The 18,909-nt window shown below is 39.2% G+C and overlaps 1 protein-coding gene and 1 long non-coding RNA gene across 2 annotated transcripts; both read left to right on the forward strand.

The window, feature by feature from the left end:
* The first annotated feature begins 5,744 nt into the window (after positions 1-5,744).
* Positions 5,745-9,217, forward strand: LOC109869795 (homeobox protein Hox-C11a). The gene is made up of 2 exons (XM_020460053.2): positions 5,745-6,791; positions 8,149-9,217. The coding sequence occupies exons 1-2, from the start codon at positions 6,101-6,103 to the stop codon at positions 8,379-8,381; spliced, it is 924 nt and encodes a 307-aa protein (XP_020315642.1). The 5' UTR covers positions 5,745-6,100; the 3' UTR covers positions 8,382-9,217.
* Positions 9,218-15,342: 6,125 nt separating this feature from the next.
* LOC109869801 (uncharacterized) lies at positions 15,343-17,025 on the forward strand. The gene is made up of 4 exons (XR_002252061.2): positions 15,343-15,722; positions 16,363-16,414; positions 16,501-16,609; positions 16,843-17,025. It is a non-coding gene; the product is annotated as an uncharacterized LOC109869801 (long non-coding RNA).
* Positions 17,026-18,909: the final 1,884 nt, after the last annotated feature.

Genomic DNA, 18,909 nt, shown 5'->3' on the forward strand with positions numbered 1-18,909 from the left:
ACCAACTCCATATTAATGGCCATGTTTTTGGAATGAAATATTCGACGAGCAGGTGCCTACATACTTTTGGTCATGTACTGTATTAATCTGTACACATTTTGCAATAAGATTTTATTATTTATGCATTATAAAGCCTCAATCATAGGATTCATGCAAAAATAAAGCCTCAATCATAGGATACTTGTTGTTTATAATATAGCCTACAAACTAGTCAAAATGTTTATTTCAGTGTGAATGATTTATGTATTTAGAACTGATGAAAAATATCGACTTTAAAAACATGCTAATTTAAAAAACACATTTCGACATATCCGCCATGGCAGTTTCTTCCCACAAATTGTGGGAATGAATGTTTTTTTTATTTTATAATGTAGGTGCAAAATAATATATGGAGGATTTATAACTGTTTACAGACAGTTATAAAACTGTTTATAAATATAGTCTGTTATTTGGTCTCATAATGAGCCGTAGTATAGTTAGGCCTGCTATTATTGTATTTGTATTGAATTTGAATGAATGTTCAAAAGTAGGCCAAACCTTAGTTGGTTTTGTTTTGGGGATGCCGACTGCACTGTGCCTCGCTGCAGTAAAAAAGAAAGAAAGTTGACCAGTCAATAACATTTACCATGAGCAGAAAAATACATAACAGGATAAATAGGATGGCCACCTGTGGTCACAAAATAACCAGCCAATATGTGTGAAATAATTTGACACTTTCACAGAATTGATGAAGACATTTTATTGAGCGCACTAAATGTAAAATACTTTTGTCAAACCCACCAAATGATTGTGCGTAAAATATTACTTTGTGCGAAAAATAAAGCAAAGCTATTTCAATATCCAAGCAAATGAAATCATTTAACTTAAATGTATATATTCTATCTTTGTGATGAGAGGACTAATCAACGGCCTATTGTTTATCAATCTTTGTGCTCCTAAATTCCAGAAATAGACTCTGGGGAGTCCGTTTAACAGCGTTTATATCATCTGATCTTGTAACCTATACTGGTTCTCAGTGCAGATGCTTTCACGCTAGGTACGTTCACTGAGACCTCAGTAAAAACAAGGGCCTTTCTTGTTGCGCTTGAAACTGTTAGCAGCTTATACAACCACGTTTAACAGCCCGACTTACATCCAATTAAATGTATCTAGGCCATGAGGGGACAGTAACATGATTACACACGCTTCGAACATTTAGCCCTGGCTTCAGACCGCTTTAATTTGAGGCGGGCCAGGGAGGCCGCGCGCGCCTCTCAACAGGAAAACGTTGCCTTCCTTCCGTTTTGATGCTTAGCGACAAGACAATGTCTGCGTCTGGAGACGGTGCATCTGTGTTTTTTCTTCTTCCGTTTGAAATAAAACAGGAGCAAAAATATGAATAATGAAGTCTGTCCCCGAATTGCAAAGGAATAGGGTTATTTTTGAATTGCTGTGGCACTTGGGCCTGTATTTTGTAAATAAATCTACTTTATTTGTCTAGATTTGTATTTATTGAAATGTGTTTGGGTAGGCCTACATATTCCCATTCTAAATCAACTAACATGGTAGCGTAATTACATTTGAAACTATTTGTACCATTATGATAACACAAATGTTAAAATCTAAGGTACTCAACCCTTTAAAAATAATTTACTAAATTTTGCTCGCAAAGTGATTTCCTTTCATTTAAAATTACTAACGCCAAAGTGACACTTTGGATTTAGACACCAAATGATCAATGGAATCGCCAAATGTATAACATACTAAAAGGGCGTGATTAGGTAATAATTAATTTAGTAGGCCACTCCCCCGATAACAGTTTGCCACTGGAGAGAATGCTCAAGGTCCATGTATATATTTGTAAACAACGATGTTCAAGGCAGTAACACACTGACATCAAACTGAGTAACACATTATAGGTCTACTAGTAATTTTATTTTATTTTAATAGCCTTCTTTTATTGATCTATATAATATATTAAATACTTTTTTTCAATGTCTAGCATTCAAAATAATATATATATATCTCTAAATCTCTAAAACATGTCACTACACCTCTACACATCCCCAGCGGGACAGGCTCATTTACTAGCCCGCAGTAGTTTCTACAATGCATACAAATACATGCTTTGCAGTAGAAAGGACTTGTTATTAAATAACAGTTTAATAAAACGGAACATATATTATTTGTCAAGTTTTTGTGCTTTTAAAGGGGTTTTACATGGTGCCAAAGTCAAGGTACAACATTTACCACCTCAATTCAAGAATGACTCAATTGGAATAGCCCATACTGCTATAGGCTTCAAGCCCAATCAAACAATAGTCATGCTATGATTTAGGCTAAACAAATACGACTTGCGAATACAGCAACTGGATTTTTTTTTATCAAGATAGTTCTCGTTCTTCTAAGCAACAGGCTGCCTTGGCTTTAGACAATGCATTGTAATTACTGTGCGAGGTAGCAATACATTGCTTAGATTCCTCAAACACAGTCGTAAAGCCTGTGCTCTCCTGACAGCGATGTTTAAGCAGAGAATGGCACATATTTACAACACCTCTTTCTTCCAGGAAACTCGCAGGACTCGAAAAGGCCTGTGTGGCTATTACGTTAAAGGCTCTAGCAGTACTTTTTAACATGTTGTAATTGTACTCGCTGCATGGTAGGCATACTCGGCAGGGGCTTTGGTTAGTCAAAAACATTTGTGAAGGAACCCCTTCTTATTTAGAGAAATGGCGCACCAGCCATCCGACTCCAGGGTCCTACTGCGGGTGGTATTTTATAGGCTAACTGTGACTTGAACTTAAATCCAAGAAGAATAAACACATGGTAAACCTTATCCCCTGAATGATGGCCTTATACCGCCGTAAGACATGTCTAGGATAGTTTGAGGCCTTTGAAGGAGGGTTACGCACGACTTTATTGCTCCTTGCAAGCTTGTGTCCAGATTTGAAAACGGAAGTGTGGTGGGCATGTCCTTTATGTAATACCCCAGGCAACGTTTTGGCATCTCCTTTTGTGATTGCACACCACTGGTGTATACCCGATCCTGCGATTGGGCCCTCCAGTACAGGCCTAACTGGTACAATTCTCAGAATCCTTAGAACATCTGACAAGGTTATGGATAATTAGCCGAGGCTATTATGTAACCTACGCTGGTTGTTGTTGTCTTGCTGCAGATGATCATGCATTCCACAAAGGAACAAATACTTTGTTGTGTGTTAAGGCTTCGTTTACAGTAAATGTTATTGCCTTTGGAGAATCAGTGCCATTTTAAAACCCATTCTCGAAATAACTCAACAGTAGGCCTACAACAGTAGTACAGTTTCTGCAACCAGTGAATACGAAGAGGTTATTATTACATTTCGGAATGTTTTACTTTCTGGAATGCGAAGCCCCTTGAGCAAAAACGTTCACCATGTTCTATTACAATGTAAGGCACTAAGCCCAAACCCGTGGGAGACGACGACACACTGCGCAGTATAGCCAGACTAACTTATGGTAGCTAAGATTTTTTCCCGCATCAGCTATTTTGTAAAAAATAATGTTAACTTATTTTACCCGTCCCTTGTACTGTGACGTGGAATTCTCCATTTGTGTTTTCATAATTCAAAACCACAGTCGGCCTATGTCTGCATGGTTACATGCGTGGGTAGAACTTATTAGAGTGTATAGCAATTTTAAACTCCTTTTTCCATCTTACTTTAATGTGTTCTGTAGAACAAAGGGATTTAGCTTTTTCTTACAGCCATTCGGCGTTTTATGGTTAGACGCGTAGAGGATTTTAGTGGTCAAATTCAAGTGCTGTGTCTTGGCAGCTGTCTGCTTTCTTTGTACTTGGATGCGGGCATCGTGCACGTCAACTTTGTATCTGCTGGAAGGGGACTGTAAAACAAACTTATTCCATTGCCATATACCTCTCTCCAAAATATATACATCTACTCATGATAGTCATCTTTTTTTGATGATTTACAACAACAAAAAAGTGCTTATAGGCGACAAAAAGTGGGCCGTCAAATTTACATACATAATTCCATAATCTTAATCCCATGATCATCTTAAACGTTTAAACTATTGGAACCATAGAGTTTGTGTTATGTCATTTTATAATTTGCATACAGGTTAACCTTCAACAAAAAAAAAATGTTGGAACATAGGAAGCTATTGATAGTCTAGTGAGATTTATCAATACAATGATCCTACCTTTGTGTTGATGATTGGCAACTGTAGTTCACGTGATTCTGTATACGACAGTGAACGTTCACCACATAAGAGAAAGAGCACACAAGGGTATTTTAAATGTGTATATATATATATACATTTATTACAGGATTGAAATATCATTCCTCTAGTTGATCGCATGGCCTAATCTACTTTAGAGCTTTGTGATGAGGATTTCAGCCGTGAGATATATTTTTCAACTGAAATGTCGTTTAAATTCCTTGAATGAAGGCGATAACTAATCTAGCCTACCTTGCCTCGGAGCACTCAGGCATATTAAAACAAATCAATAATGGTAGCCTAGAGTTTTCTTTTTCTTTCGTAAAGCAATGTGTATTTAATCGGGCAACTAGTCCTAAAGCTACACTGTAGTCCTAAAGACAGAGATATAGTGCCGGATTTCTTATTGCTATGCAGCTGTCAGTGAAGGTATTCTATGACAAATCGATTCATTTGTTGCCCAGTGAGACAGTAGAGACTACGCAGAAATAGCCCCTCTTGTACTTCAAAACAAAATAAATGGCCTCCTGGAGACTATTTGGGCGCATTAAGCTTTAATATAGCCACTCTCGTGTAGACTATCTCGATTCAAAATTACGACGACTTGATATGTTATAGTTTGCAGTTGGTGGATTAGAGTTGTTTTGACAGCCTTTCGTCGTCAAAGGTTAAACTTAGCTGGTTTTCTTCTCTCCTCCATGTTCAGCCTGGATGCTTGGTCTTGACTTTCCCGGCTATTCACTCGAGGGCCTATCATGATCCAAGAGAAATGGATTGAATTAGGAAAATGAGTGATGTAGTCAAACTAATGGAGTAGGCCACCCTAAACGTAATGCTCTGCATCCTTGTTCATTCTCATTTAGTTCACATTGATGTTGAAACTATAGCCACAACATGTCGGCTTCCGTTAAGGCCATGCCTTGATCAAATAAAATCCGAGATAAAAACGTAAATAGAAAGATGTCCCTGAAGCACGGGAATGAAGCCAACTAGCCTATGTATTCAAAAATGCTTATTTTGAATAGTTACTTTTTGCGGGGGGGGGTTTCATTATAGGGAAATGTTAGTCTGTTGGTGGCTGTTTCAAAATGTAAATATAGGCTATTACTGTGGTTTAGATGAGAAATACCCAGGTTTCAAAATGGTAACATCTCAAGCAAGGCAACATCTAGTCATTGATTCACGATGGACATTTAGACTACCTACAAATAGCATAAAGCCTGCTAGACTGTATGAGAGTGAAAACAGCAGCGCTTCGAGTGTGGTCTTGAAATCTTGGTCTCATTATAAAGCATAGATTTGCCTTAACCTCGCAGTGATCTCGGTTCACTTTGTCAGTAAGGCTGGTAGTGGTTAGTCATACATTACAATGTGTGAGAGTAAAATGTCTATATACTGCTGTGTTCCAGTATAGGCTATTGTAAAATATGCTAATGTATTAATGTAGTAGCTATACTATAGTGATAGTTATAATAATACTAATAATCATAATCATAGTAGGCCTAATAGTGAAGTCTTACCTGTAGAATTCAAAAGCATGTTTAGTCTGCTATATCAAATACTAAACCTGTGCTAGCCTAGCCCACTCCCATACATAAATAGCCTCCTAAAGATTATCTTTATAATTGCCATAACCTATGTAAACAAACAGGAATCTGTTACTGGTTTTCTTACTGCTCCAGCGGTGTTTTGAAAATGAATAGTTTGAACCTCCTAGATCTTGCCTAAGTGAACCACTCCTACACATCCAAGTGTTCCACGTTGATATATGACAATATCTACTTTCGATCACGTGTCTCCGGGCGACTTAGACGGATTGCGCGTCATCTCGCCTTCCTAAATTTCCCCCTTCTAACAGCTCGAATCCAAAACATCTATCTATCGTACGGAGTACGGGGGAAAGATGTTTAACTCAGTGAATCTGGGAAACTTCTGCTCCCAGACGCGCAAAGACCGGACATCCGAGTTTGGGGACAGAACGGGCTGCGCCTCTAACATCTACCTTCCCAGCTGCACCTACTACGTCCCCGAATTTTCTGCCGTCTCTTCATTTCTTCCACAGGCCTCGTCGCGGCAGATAACCTACCCATATTCCACAAATCTGTCTCAAGTGCAGCCGGTACGGGACGTTTCCTATGGATTGGACCCTTCTAGTAAATGGCACCATAGAAGCAATTATGCATCATGCTACTCTGGAGAGGATCTGGTGCACAGGGACTGTCTTCCGCAATCCACCATGACAGAAATGCTTATGAAAACGAACGAGAATGTGTACAGCCACCATAACCACCATCCCAGCTCCAACCATCCCTCCACAGGGTTCTACCCCGGAGTGGGGAAAAACAGCGTCCTCCCTCAAGGTTTCGACCGCTTTTTTGAGACCGCATACTGCGGCACGGACAATCAGTCAGCAGATACTTGTTTACAAAAGAGCGAGGCTAGAAAGCTGGAAACAAAGCTCCAGCAGCCAGCGGCTCTACCGGGCGTCCCAGACCAAGACAAGGACACAGAGGATGAGGAGGAACATACAAATTCGGGCTCGTGTTCTTCTTCAGCCACCAAGGACCGCAGCGCCAGCAAGAACAGCCACTCGAGTAGGTACCGAAGCTGTAAATGGGGAAAGGGACTAGCCCGGTGTTTTGTCGGTCAGATTTTATGTGGAGTTTTATAAGCATTCAAAGGATTTTATTATAACCTACAAAGCTCTTTCTTCCAATGAGAAGACTTTTTACGATGGGAAAGCTCTTTGAAAAAAAAGGATGTTATACACAGACGCTTCTATCGTGGAGTCTGTGAAATTTTAAGAGAGCGCTATTGTGACAAATGCTAACTTTGATCATGAACTTGCATTGGGCATTTTAAGGGATTTTCGCGTTGGGCTGTCGTGAGTAAAAACCAATTGGGCAGAACATTGCTTTTGGCGTCCTGTGAATTTTATTTTAGCAGCTTGCACGCAAACTATAACACTAAAGGACGTGCTGTGAGATTATTAGCCTTGTACACTTAGAGGCAGGCTCCATAAGTATCCATCTATCTATATTTATCTGGGCAAATGTCGAAGATAGCAATATCATTGTGTTGTGGTGGTTTCTTTGCAACGAAAGAGAAAAGGATACAAGTGTAATCAGTCGTAGAGGCTCCAGTGTGAGTTTGTGTCAATATCTGGATTCAAGCATTGCACTGCAGTATTGAACCGAACACATTCTGTCCAAGTGAGGCATATTTCCATTCGGTTAGCCCTGAGATATTTATGTCTGAATCTGCAGTGATTGATACACACACACACACACACACACACACACACACACACACACACACACACACACACACACACACACACACACACACACACACACACACACACACACACACACACACACACGATCTCTAACTCTCACACACAGGCCCACTGGCGTTTCTTTGTGTAGCCAAATGTATCCCAATCAGGAAATAACTGCAGAGATGTTTTGTGTCGTTGTACCTTATCTTTTTTCATGACGTTTTGACCACCACTGTGATGTAGTGTGTCTCAGATACGAAATACATTTTAGATTCACATCGAATATAAACATACGCATTTCACAGAGCCATGAAGTCTGGAAATGGATAGCGAAGGTCTAGTTTTGTATATTTGTAAGAGACAAAACACATACTTGGAGGCTGTACATTTATATGATTTGCTCTTCAAGCCCTTGTGATAATGTAACAGTCTTTATGGCGGATGTGTCTGATGTGTTACGTGCAGTGTTGGATGTTGACAGAATTGGTATAATCAAATTGATGCTTCTCGAAATTCCTGAATGGTGTATTCACATAGAGAGGCTATATACTTTGTGTTGATGTGAATATGTGTGAGCGGCTGCATTAACTTCATGTGAATATCTGTGCGTAAATGGCAAACAATCCCATTGAACTTTCACTGATCATGTCCTTTATGATTGATTGCCCCAGGTACTCCTCGCACAAGGAAGAAGAGGTGTCCATACTCCAAATTCCAGATCCGAGAATTGGAGCGGGAGTTCTTCTTTAACGTTTACATCAACAAAGAGAAACGGATGCAGCTTTCCCGGATGCTGAACCTCACCGACCGACAGGTTAAAATCTGGTTTCAGAATCGAAGAATGAAAGAAAAGAAATTAAGCAGAGATCGTTTGCAGTACTTTTCTGGAAACCCACTATTGTGAGCACGCAGAGTGTAAATGCATAATGATTATAGTCAAAAGGTCAATGACACACTTTTCTCAGTGAATTCTTATCACCAGTAATAAACACATTTCAAGTTACTTCAAAAAGACACATCAGCAGCAATGTTGAGCAACTAAATGTTAAGATGAGGTTATTTCAATTTCTAACATTCGGGGTTGCTGTATGTATGCGTGATAAGGCACCATTTTCCTGTAGCCTTCATTCGCAGGATACTTTCTAGTTCATATATACAGGTGATTATATAGAATAATCATTTATATGCTGCTGTCGAGTTCATATGGTTTTCCGTGTATTGACCACGAATCTTAATTGTGTTTATTCAATTGTGCATTTCACAATTATTGTTTGTTGAATAGTATTACATGTTACAACGCAATTCAGCCATGATAGGCCTATATTGGACATTTAAACGTTCCCTTTCCTCTGGTCGATGTATTTGTAGCCTACCATGTTTCTGTTTTCGACCAGAATATTCAACACACAATAATACATTTACAGGTGTCCATTTTGCCACCGAGAACTGTGACGTGTACAATCTGTAATGATGTTTTCCTTGTACAGACTATGCAACTATGTGCATTCGTGACTGTAAATATGATTTTGTTTTTAATTTCGCTCCCCCCTTTTCCCTGCTGCTATTTTCTTTACACCGCCCAAGCTGTGTACTTTAAAAGCTTTAATGTTAACGCTCCTTTAAATTATTTGCTTTATGCTTGGTACTTCTTTGTGAAAGAGGAGGAAAATATGGCGTTGTGCCTGTGTATCATTAATATAAAGATACCTATGAAATAAACAGGCGTATAGACAAAACTAACAGACTGGTGGATTTTTTTGTCATAGATGTTATTATTGACCATGGTTATGCCTATGTGAATGTCGTTTTCAAGCCGATTGATTGAGAGTGGTAAGGCAATGATTAAAAAAGTATTGGCAAAATAAATCCGACTGCATTTATGCCTTCGATTTTCTTTTGGGCCATTGTTCGGTCTATCTGATGGTTATTTTCAAGGGATTTGAGTGGGGTGGGTAGCCTAAATGTTTGTGCCACTGTTTTGATAAAACCAAGTTCGAAGCATGTGGAGAGATTGTGAGTCGTGCGTTATTAGTTGGGTATTTGTGGTAATAGTAATTGCATCCAATGCCAATGTAGTTTTAAGCCACACTATTTTAATGTAGGAACAGGCCTTACCTTTTACGCAAAAACATTTTCAGACTGTTGAGCGGTGCATTTATACAACGCTTACATGCTTAGTGGATATAACTCTAGGACTGCATATTTGAGCTTTTGCAAGCACATACAGAAGTACAAGGAAACGACAACACAGAAACTAGGCTACACCTCAGAATCACAGAGAAAGAAAGAGGAACGGGATCCTCCTTTAGTGCCCACTAAATGGAATCGCCACTCTTGCAGTCCAGACAGTGTCATAAAGACAGAGGCACTAAATGGCTATTTTTTTCTCTTAATTGCACCGTCTGTTCGGAGGGAATGGCGTTCACTTCCGATGTAAATAGTAAACAAGTAAGATTGGCTGTCCAAACAAAAAACTTAGCAACTAGACTGTTCAACGTGAACTCGGGCCGGTGCTGTGCACAACGTCAATCCCCCTCCAACTGCACAACATACAAGCACAAGCACACGCACACACACACACACACACACACACACACAGACACACACACACACACACACACACACACACACACGCACACACGCACACACACACACACACATACACACACACACACACACACACACCACACATCCTTTAGCATTTCAGCCTTCACCACTGCTTCATACCTCAGATATTTCTGAGAAAAACGGACCTCAAAAATTAGATCGTGGAACTCTAGGTCAGTCAGGTTATACATTGACATTACCCAAACTATGTCTTTACTAATTGTTGACTACATTTGCCAGGTGGTAGGTGTGTGTGCACATCTATAAATATAGAGGACATTACTGGGGTGTGTCTGTTGGACAGAATTTACCGAGTGAGTGTATGAGTGTGTGGATAGCCTACGTGCGTGCGCCCACGTGCACACAGAGCATATGTGCATGGAATATTGCACGTGTGTGTATTAACTACAATTTATAATTAAAAGTAGTCTTTGAACTTCAATAATGTCAAGGCCTTCACCTTTAACCCGCTGCAATAAAGTGGAATCAAGGAGCCCCTTTTGCCCGGAAATGTGTGCAGGCGAGGAATCGACCAATGGGAGTGAGTGGGAAAAGAAAAAGGAATGTGTAGAGAGTCCAACTTTGACCCCTCCCATTAAACTACAGCAGGTAACTTTGCCAGCTTTAGTACGCCCAGTAAATACACTTTATTATCCCAGTAAAATGTATACGTTTTCACGCATGATACGTTTTATAACATGTTGGCATGAGCTTTAACATGTAGTTATATTTTCACAGTTTCTTGTGGAAATGAATGTAGATAATGCCTTTGGGTTAAATTCTTCTTTAAGAATTATATTATAGAATTATATTATATTCTGTAATGTTCTATTCGATTCTCTCTCTATTTGTGTGTGTGTGTTTATTCCCTGCTACTCACTACAATCCCTTTAGACTAAAGCTGAAGGCGGAAGAGGGGGTGTTAGTTGTGACAGGGGGGGGGGGGGGGAGGAGGAGGGAGATGCTCGCAGGCAGAGATCAAGGCTGGAATACTTTTCTTGTCACACCCACCAACCTTGGCCCTGGGACGATGACGTAGGTCATTTGTTGGATATCTCTGCCACACATCGTCACCATTCTCTGTGGCTCGAGGCTCCTCAAACTCCTGCCCATCATCCACAGGGGGCCAGGATTCACCCCGGGTTGTGTTGATCGCACAATAGGAGGGCAATGTTTTGTTTCCTTTCCTTCAATAGGCTTTATACAATTATAGGACAATGCATGGAAACATCATGTTCTTCTTCCGATGGATGATTTTATACATATGTCACTACAGTGTTCATATGGTGTTCGAGATTGAATGACATTTTATTTAGTTTAGTTGTGCTATAGTTGTAATATGGTAGTCTTGATTTATCCTGAGAGATGAGAGAGGATACAATGCAGCCGGCGGTTGGTTCAGTCGAGCTGATCCCATTGCGCACTTGGCTGTTGGGAAGGAAAATGGCGGGTGTCACAGGCGAATGCATTCGGACGGCCTGAAGAATAACATTTCGTGATATCCGATGAATGGCGATTCATTAAGGTTGAAAATGAACTAACACAAAGCATAGCGAGATCTTTGTTGAACCTCTTCAATGTGATAAGAAATGTAGCTAACGCTTATTTGAATTAATTCTACGGCAGCGCTCAAATAATTATTTTGTAGGCCTATGTATTTTTGACTCCATGTTTATGTTCGAACTTGATGTTATTGTTATGGTTTGTGTGTTTGGTGAGTACTGAGGCCTAATTTCATTTCGTTCATGTTTTCAGCATTCCTGTATTTTGTCCTAGCATGTTTTTAGGTGGGATATTGTGAAGGACACATTGAAAAAGTGTCTAAATTACGCGTCATTGTAATTCAAGGTGTATTGCTTGAAATGACGTTTGTGCTTAACCCCTTGATCACACCGTACTACATCTACATTACTCAGGAGCCTTGTCTTGATGGTTACTTTATGTATGGTGCTGTTGTTTTCCACAGCAGATTATTATATACACGTGTTCGTGTTTGATAATAGGATCAGAAGTTGAAAGCTCAAGCCCGCGCTACCAAATTCATTTTGAATAGAGATTAGCCTGTTACTTATAGGCCTCGTTTTTGAGAATAATTCTGCAGTGAGTTTTTAGGTGAAGGGTTGATCACGAGCACTTATCCTCCGGCATAAACAAATGTAACGGTGGATGCAATCAGAAATAGATCACATCAAAAATGAAAGAAGGCCAGCACTAATTTGGATAGAAATGGCAACTTAAGCTTTCTTTTACAACGAGTTATTGCCATAATGAGTTCCAATGTATGCGCATTGTACAAGTGGCTTACCCTAGATGTGATGAAAGCTGAAGGCTGTCGATATACTTCGAAGAAACTAACCTGCGGTCCTTTGTGTGGTCGTCACCAATTGAATACCTATGTGTGCTTTCAGATTACCACTTCTCTGATTTATATTTGTCTTTAAGACGCTACATGCCTCAGCCATAAATTCCCACTTGCACAGGGGGTGGACATCTGCTTGCAAGGAGCTCAACCTCGTTACATCAAATTGGGAAGCTATTTCATGGTGGCCTGCAATAGACAAACTAGTTTTGGCTTGCCTCCGTCTGCGTAAACGTAACATGACAAGGGGATGGGCGGCATACGCGTAATGTGTATCTTGTCTATGTTTTCGCTAGTCCGCATGATGGTAAATATATTCGATTTGAAGCAAAAAACTGTATAGCAGACTGAATAAAGTTTAAAGACGTAAAGCGCACATGTGTCTGTGCTTATTTCACACTAAACACAAATCAACAGCTATTTAGGCAATAAAACGAATGGAAATATGTTATTTTACCCATGAGCAAATAAAACCTTTCCTATACGCGCGCGTAAAACATCAATATGTGCACAAAACAACATTCAAAAGAACAAAATACACTAAAGAATATTCACATCTAGGCATTCATCGTTATTACCGTTTATTTCACTGACAAATACACATAATCGGCATACCAATCGACACACATCAGTCCCCCAAACACACATAGCCCTCCCATTACAAACAAGGGCAAATACACAGGTATAGTGATTCACATGTAGTAAACAATATTTAGATCATGATAATTATTCAGATCACGTGTTATTATTGGGCTTATCGCCTTTTAAATGGAGGTAAACTGAACAAAGACATTGCTTATTGACCAATTACTATTTTGTGAGAAATTGTACTTGAAGTCGGCCTAAAGTTCCCATTATTATGCTATGCAATGACCCATGTTGAACACGAGTTAGGTTATAACGGGTTATAACGTATCTATTGAAACCACGAATGTTAAAGGTATCTGTGTCTCCGGGAATGGTGTAATGGGCTGTGTCTTCAGTATAGGTCAATTCCACAATTACTCCTTATTTAAATTGAGATACTACCAACCATTCGTAAGCGGGCAAACACACACACACACACACACACACACAGAGAGAGAGAGAGAGAGAGAGAGAGAGAGAGAGAGAGAGAGAGAGAGAGAGAGAGAGAGAGAGAGAGAGAGAGAGAGAGAGAGAGAGAGAGAGAGAGAGAGAGAGATAATGTGCACACACGCAGTCTGCATTTTCACTCAAGGTTATGACATGGGTATTAGTATACACATATCTGAGGATCTCGAATTCAGGATGCTGGTTTCATTTGCCAACTTTAATAGTCTTCTAAAGGTATCGTTACAGCAGCATTTCACTTAATCTCTCTATCACAAAACACAACCCCTTGGAGAAGACTTTTTCATTTTATAAAATATAATTGAATGCCATACCCCAGGTTCCATAATATAATAAATGCCATTTATCAAACGCGAAAGCAATTTTTTTAAGTATAGGTAGTTGCAAACGCCAACATAAAACTACAATGGAGGGTTACAACTTCCATGTTTGTCAGTCTGAAAACAGGAATACATTTCATAATAGAAATGGTAAAATACTCAACATTATATCCCTTTTATTGCATCCACGTTTGGTACAATTAACCTATCAAGTCTCCGCACTGAACTTACTCTACACATTTAATATTGCTCTGTAGTAGGTTGCGTATGTGTGGGTGATGTTCAGAACGAAATCAACCCACAACAAAACTAACCTGAGCAAGCGCTTATTAGATAATGTTAACATATTCTGAGACATATTGAATAGGTAGGTATAGGTTTACGAAATGTGTCCTCAAATTGATTGATTAGCGTTAGAATGAAAGACTGGATTATATTTCTAACAAGAGGATGAAATGATGGACAGGCGAGGAAACCAATCAAAACAGTCATTACATTACCCTTGCTTTTAGTGGTTGGAAGAGAAACCACGGCATTCTCCACAGCCAATGTAGCCTAATGTACCTACTTGAAATAAGCTACAGCATTTAGCAAAGATTCAATATTTTAAGTGAAAATGGCATTGACCTCACACCATTCAATACGCATCAACATTAATCATTTCAATGAATTGCTCTTAGGCTATTATAGCTAGACTTTTAGTTATTTGCTCAGAAACGAATCAAAGGGTCTCCGTCTAATTGTCAATGTGCAAAACTTTTAGTTTTTTGACCCTTTTGCTTACACTCTTTAAAAAAAATCGAGATAGAACCAAAAATGTTCTTCCTAACATTGAGAATATTCAGCCAATTTACCCTCTGAATGGCACACAAACACGATCCAATTGTCTCAATGCTTAAATATCCTTCTTTAACCTGTCTCCTCCCCTTCATCTACACTTATTGAAGTGGATTTAACAAGTGACACCAATAAGGGATCATGTTATGGAAAGAGGAGGTGTACTTAATGTTTTGTACACTCAGTGTAGAACCAACATTGGTTCCATATAGAACCCGATTGTGGTTCAGTGAAGAAGAACCTCTGGGGTTCTGGTCAAAGAACCCTACAAAATGGTTATATATAGAACCTTAATGGGTGCCATATATAAAGCAAAGAAAGTAACCCATTTTGGTTCTATCCAGGACCTTTTTTTCTCAGAGTGTATGCAACTCAAATTGCTCTGATATTGTTTGAATTTGACTCAAGGAAGAGAATGCGTAAGTACCTGTGATTGTTTTCAATTCAAATTGTCAAAAATAAACAAAAATAGCTTCTATCAAGGAACAATTTCTCAAGCAAGAATTTTGCTACAACTGCCTAGGAGTGATATGAGTTGAGAGGGGAAAACTGAAAACTAGCTATTGGCAAAGAGGTTTGTAACTCTCTTTCTTATTGGTTTATTGACTAATTATCGCCTGGTGATGTCACCAGGCAGGCCGAAACTCCATCGCACCAAAACAGGCAGAAATCTCCAGCTGTATTTTCAAACAGCTCTTACACTTAAAGGACATATCACACTCTAAAAATGCTGGGTTGTTTGGATGACCCATTTGCTGGGTTGAAGGCATTTGGTCACTTAGCTGGTTTGTTTTCTTTAATAGGAGCAACGTTGGGTTGTTGATACTGGGTTATTGAGGTTGGGGTTTTGAGATATGTTCCAGTGAGTGGGTTAAATTCTCCCACCAAAACCAGAAGATAAAGTGATCCGGCAAGCTTGTGAATGAGGACTGTTGCATCTGTAACAAGTCTACTGTTGCAACCGGCACTGAGGGGAATTACTTTTCTTATGGACAAAAGGGGCAAGCCGTTGTGGCTGACCGAAAAAAATGTTAGTACAAAGCTAACGTTTGTAATTCTCCATTCAGGTCAAATAGACCTAGCTATCATAATTACCTTCTGTATTATCTCAGTCATTGACATTTGTAGATTATGTTAGCTAGCTAAACAACCCCATGCATGCTAGCCCGAGCCTGCTAACAAGCTATTGTCCTGTACTCTGTGTGGTAGCAAATGTACGTTTTTTAAAAAGTTCGGCTAGCTATGTCAGTGCCTGTAGAACGCTTGTCTTCTGTAGGCCTACTGTGTGGTGCATTGTTCCACGTCAGGTAGTTAGCTAGCTTAAACTAGGATTCTCACTCTGTTTGGCTAGCTAGAACAGCTAGCTATATATTTTACTTAGCTAGCTACACCCTGTTTCTGATTTAATTTAACATGGTTGGTAGCTAGTTGGCAAGCTTATAACTTGCGCTTTTATGGTGGTTCAGTTAGGCTCCTGTATGGCTTTTAGCCTAAGTCTTTCTACGAGTTAGCTTGCTGGTCTCAGTGTGGATGCACACAGTTATTTTAGGTAGCTATACCTAGCTAGCTACACATTGAAATGAAAAGAGTGTCTTAATTGTTCATTGAAGTTTAGTCTATCCATTTTGACTCTCCACTTAAACGTTGGTATGTCTTTGTCCAACCGATAGGTTACTAAAGGCCCTGAGAGTGCTTCTCCCTCCATCAGTGTACCCAGTGCAGGTAGCTAGCTACATATTGAAATGAAATGTTCCTCCACCTTTAACCATTTTGACTGTCCCCTAAAACCTTTTGTCTTTGTACCCCAGATACTACAGAATACATGGTCCTAAAAGGGTTTCCCCCAACACCAGTGTAAAAAGTTAGAAAGAAGACTGCCCGCACAAGCACTGATGAGGCCCGAAACTCATATTGCAAGTATGTGGATTGTGGAATATTAAATACTATTTAATATGTAATACTGTAAACCACGCACAAAGTTTCTGAACTCAACTCAATACAGATGAACCTCCTGCGCACAGCAATAGACTGTATATGAGTGTAGCATGTTCTGAATAATAGGAAGGGCCACAATCTGTGTGTGTTTGTGTGTGTGTCCGTGTTGGCTTGTGCAAAGTGTCATGTGTGTCTTATTGTTCCACATTTTATAGTCATATTCTCTAATCTCCCGGTTGGAACCAATATGACTGAATATCTCCACCAGGCGACCAAAAGAACAAGTGACCCGACACCCTTTGTTCTGAGTCTCGGGGACAATCGTCTCTAGTCCCTGGCATTCACCATCATGAATGGGCAGGTTCTGGAGACATTATGTGTTGTTGTTGTTTTTACAAAGAATGCACTTGAACATGTATACCTGGTAGGGCTTGGGGGAGTAGAGGGTAAAGTTGTTACTTTTCTTCAGCCCCATTCCTCAGCTTAAATTGGTAGGGCTGCTGTGATTTTCAAATGATGGATTGTGCTTCTGAAATGTTTGCTTATTTGTGTGTTCCCTATTTGTGCTTTGTCTTTTGCATGACTTCATTTTGTAGCTGAGATGAATAGCTGAGAATAAAGGTGTTGTGTTCTATCTACAATTTGTCATGACTGGCCCCATGTCATTTTAAGAATTATTGTTAGAAGTATTCATACTTTTTGAAAATGAGCTGATTCTGTAATAGAGAAAAGGTAGAAAAATAGCCTAGAAATAAAGTAAGAAATAACCCACTGCTGGGTCAAAATAACAACCCCAACGTGTTGGGTCATTCACATAACCCAACAGTGCTGGGTCAAAATAACCTAAGTGCTATAGTGACCCAGTTTTGGGTTACAGCATATTTTTTTTTTAGAGCGCATGATTTTCACAACTTCACAGTATTATTTCATCCTCATAGAATGAAAATATATGTAAAACAAAGAATCACGTTTTTGACTCCACTGGGCCTCTAAACAACCTCAAAGTTCATGGAAATGTGTCATTCTCTGTCCAAATTCAAGTGAGCTAGTAACCACTCGTACATTTTTGCCTCCGTTTGAAATAGACCTACAACTCGTGCAAGTCTGAGAATAATGATTTGTCATGTCTCGTGGTGAAATTGTATAAATAAAGAGGCTGGGTTGCCCCTTTGACTTTAAAGCAGCATAGCCAACACACAGAAATAACAACACGCGCCATGAGGGGTCCTGCTTTGTTTAGGACCTAGTTGCTAAACCTGGTAGACTACTGTTTGTAGATGTACTTGTATTACCTTAGCAATTGGAATATCAAACGTGTTGACCACATAAATATTCGAGTATAGAAATACTACACCTAAGCCTTATTGATAGGCATTTTCATAGGACTTCGGCAGGAAAAACTATGCGCATCTTTTGATATTGTGGTGTTGACTCAAAATATGGTAAACCCTCTTGCATCCATACCTTTTTTTTGACTCGTGGCTCTTACATTTTAACCTTAAAATAAGATGCGAATAGGCATGCAAAAAATATGAATTGAAAAAAATGTTCTGTTTTTTTTTACTATCAATCTCAGAAGATGTGAACTACTGAACTCGCTAGAAAACAGGATTATCATTATGTAACGATTTACACGCCAGAACGTTATTGACATGATATAAATTTTTTGCAAGGGTTTTAAAAATGTCTTAGTCAATGCTTCAATTAGTAAGAAATATAAAAACGCACACAGAAATGTATGCTTAATTTGTTAATGACATGGAATTATCTACATAGAATTACACTCAATATTTTTTAAGAAAATTGGGAATAATTGTATCTGCAATAACAATTTACACGAGGCGTAGGCCCGTGTATATTTTTCTCCCTCAAGTTGAAGTCACGCCTGCATTGATATGAATGAAATTGCCTATTACGCACGAATTGCGCACCAGTTAGAATGGGGAAAAAAGGACCCGAACTATAATCCTTCTTATAATTTTGAACGTAAGGGGAAAGGTATGTTTTCCACCAACCATTCTGTATAGGCCCAGGATACATTGTAGACGCATCTTAGAAACCCTATTCAATTTAATCTTCTAACTTTTGGTGATTGTTTTATGTAACTAGGTCTAATATATATATATCCTGAAACGATCTGTTCACATCAACACTGGTGGAACTTAAAAACAAAACACTGAGTAGTAGCCTATAGGCCTTTATACATTAAAACATATCAAATAAACTGTGTTACTGGAATATTCATAAAATGCGTTAAACGCTCTAGAAAAACAAATAATTGA

The sequence above is a fragment of the Oncorhynchus kisutch genome, linkage group LG24, assembly GCF_002021735.2.
Source record: "Oncorhynchus kisutch isolate 150728-3 linkage group LG24, Okis_V2, whole genome shotgun sequence".
In the NCBI taxonomy this organism is placed as follows: Eukaryota; Metazoa; Chordata; class Actinopteri; order Salmoniformes; family Salmonidae; genus Oncorhynchus; species Oncorhynchus kisutch.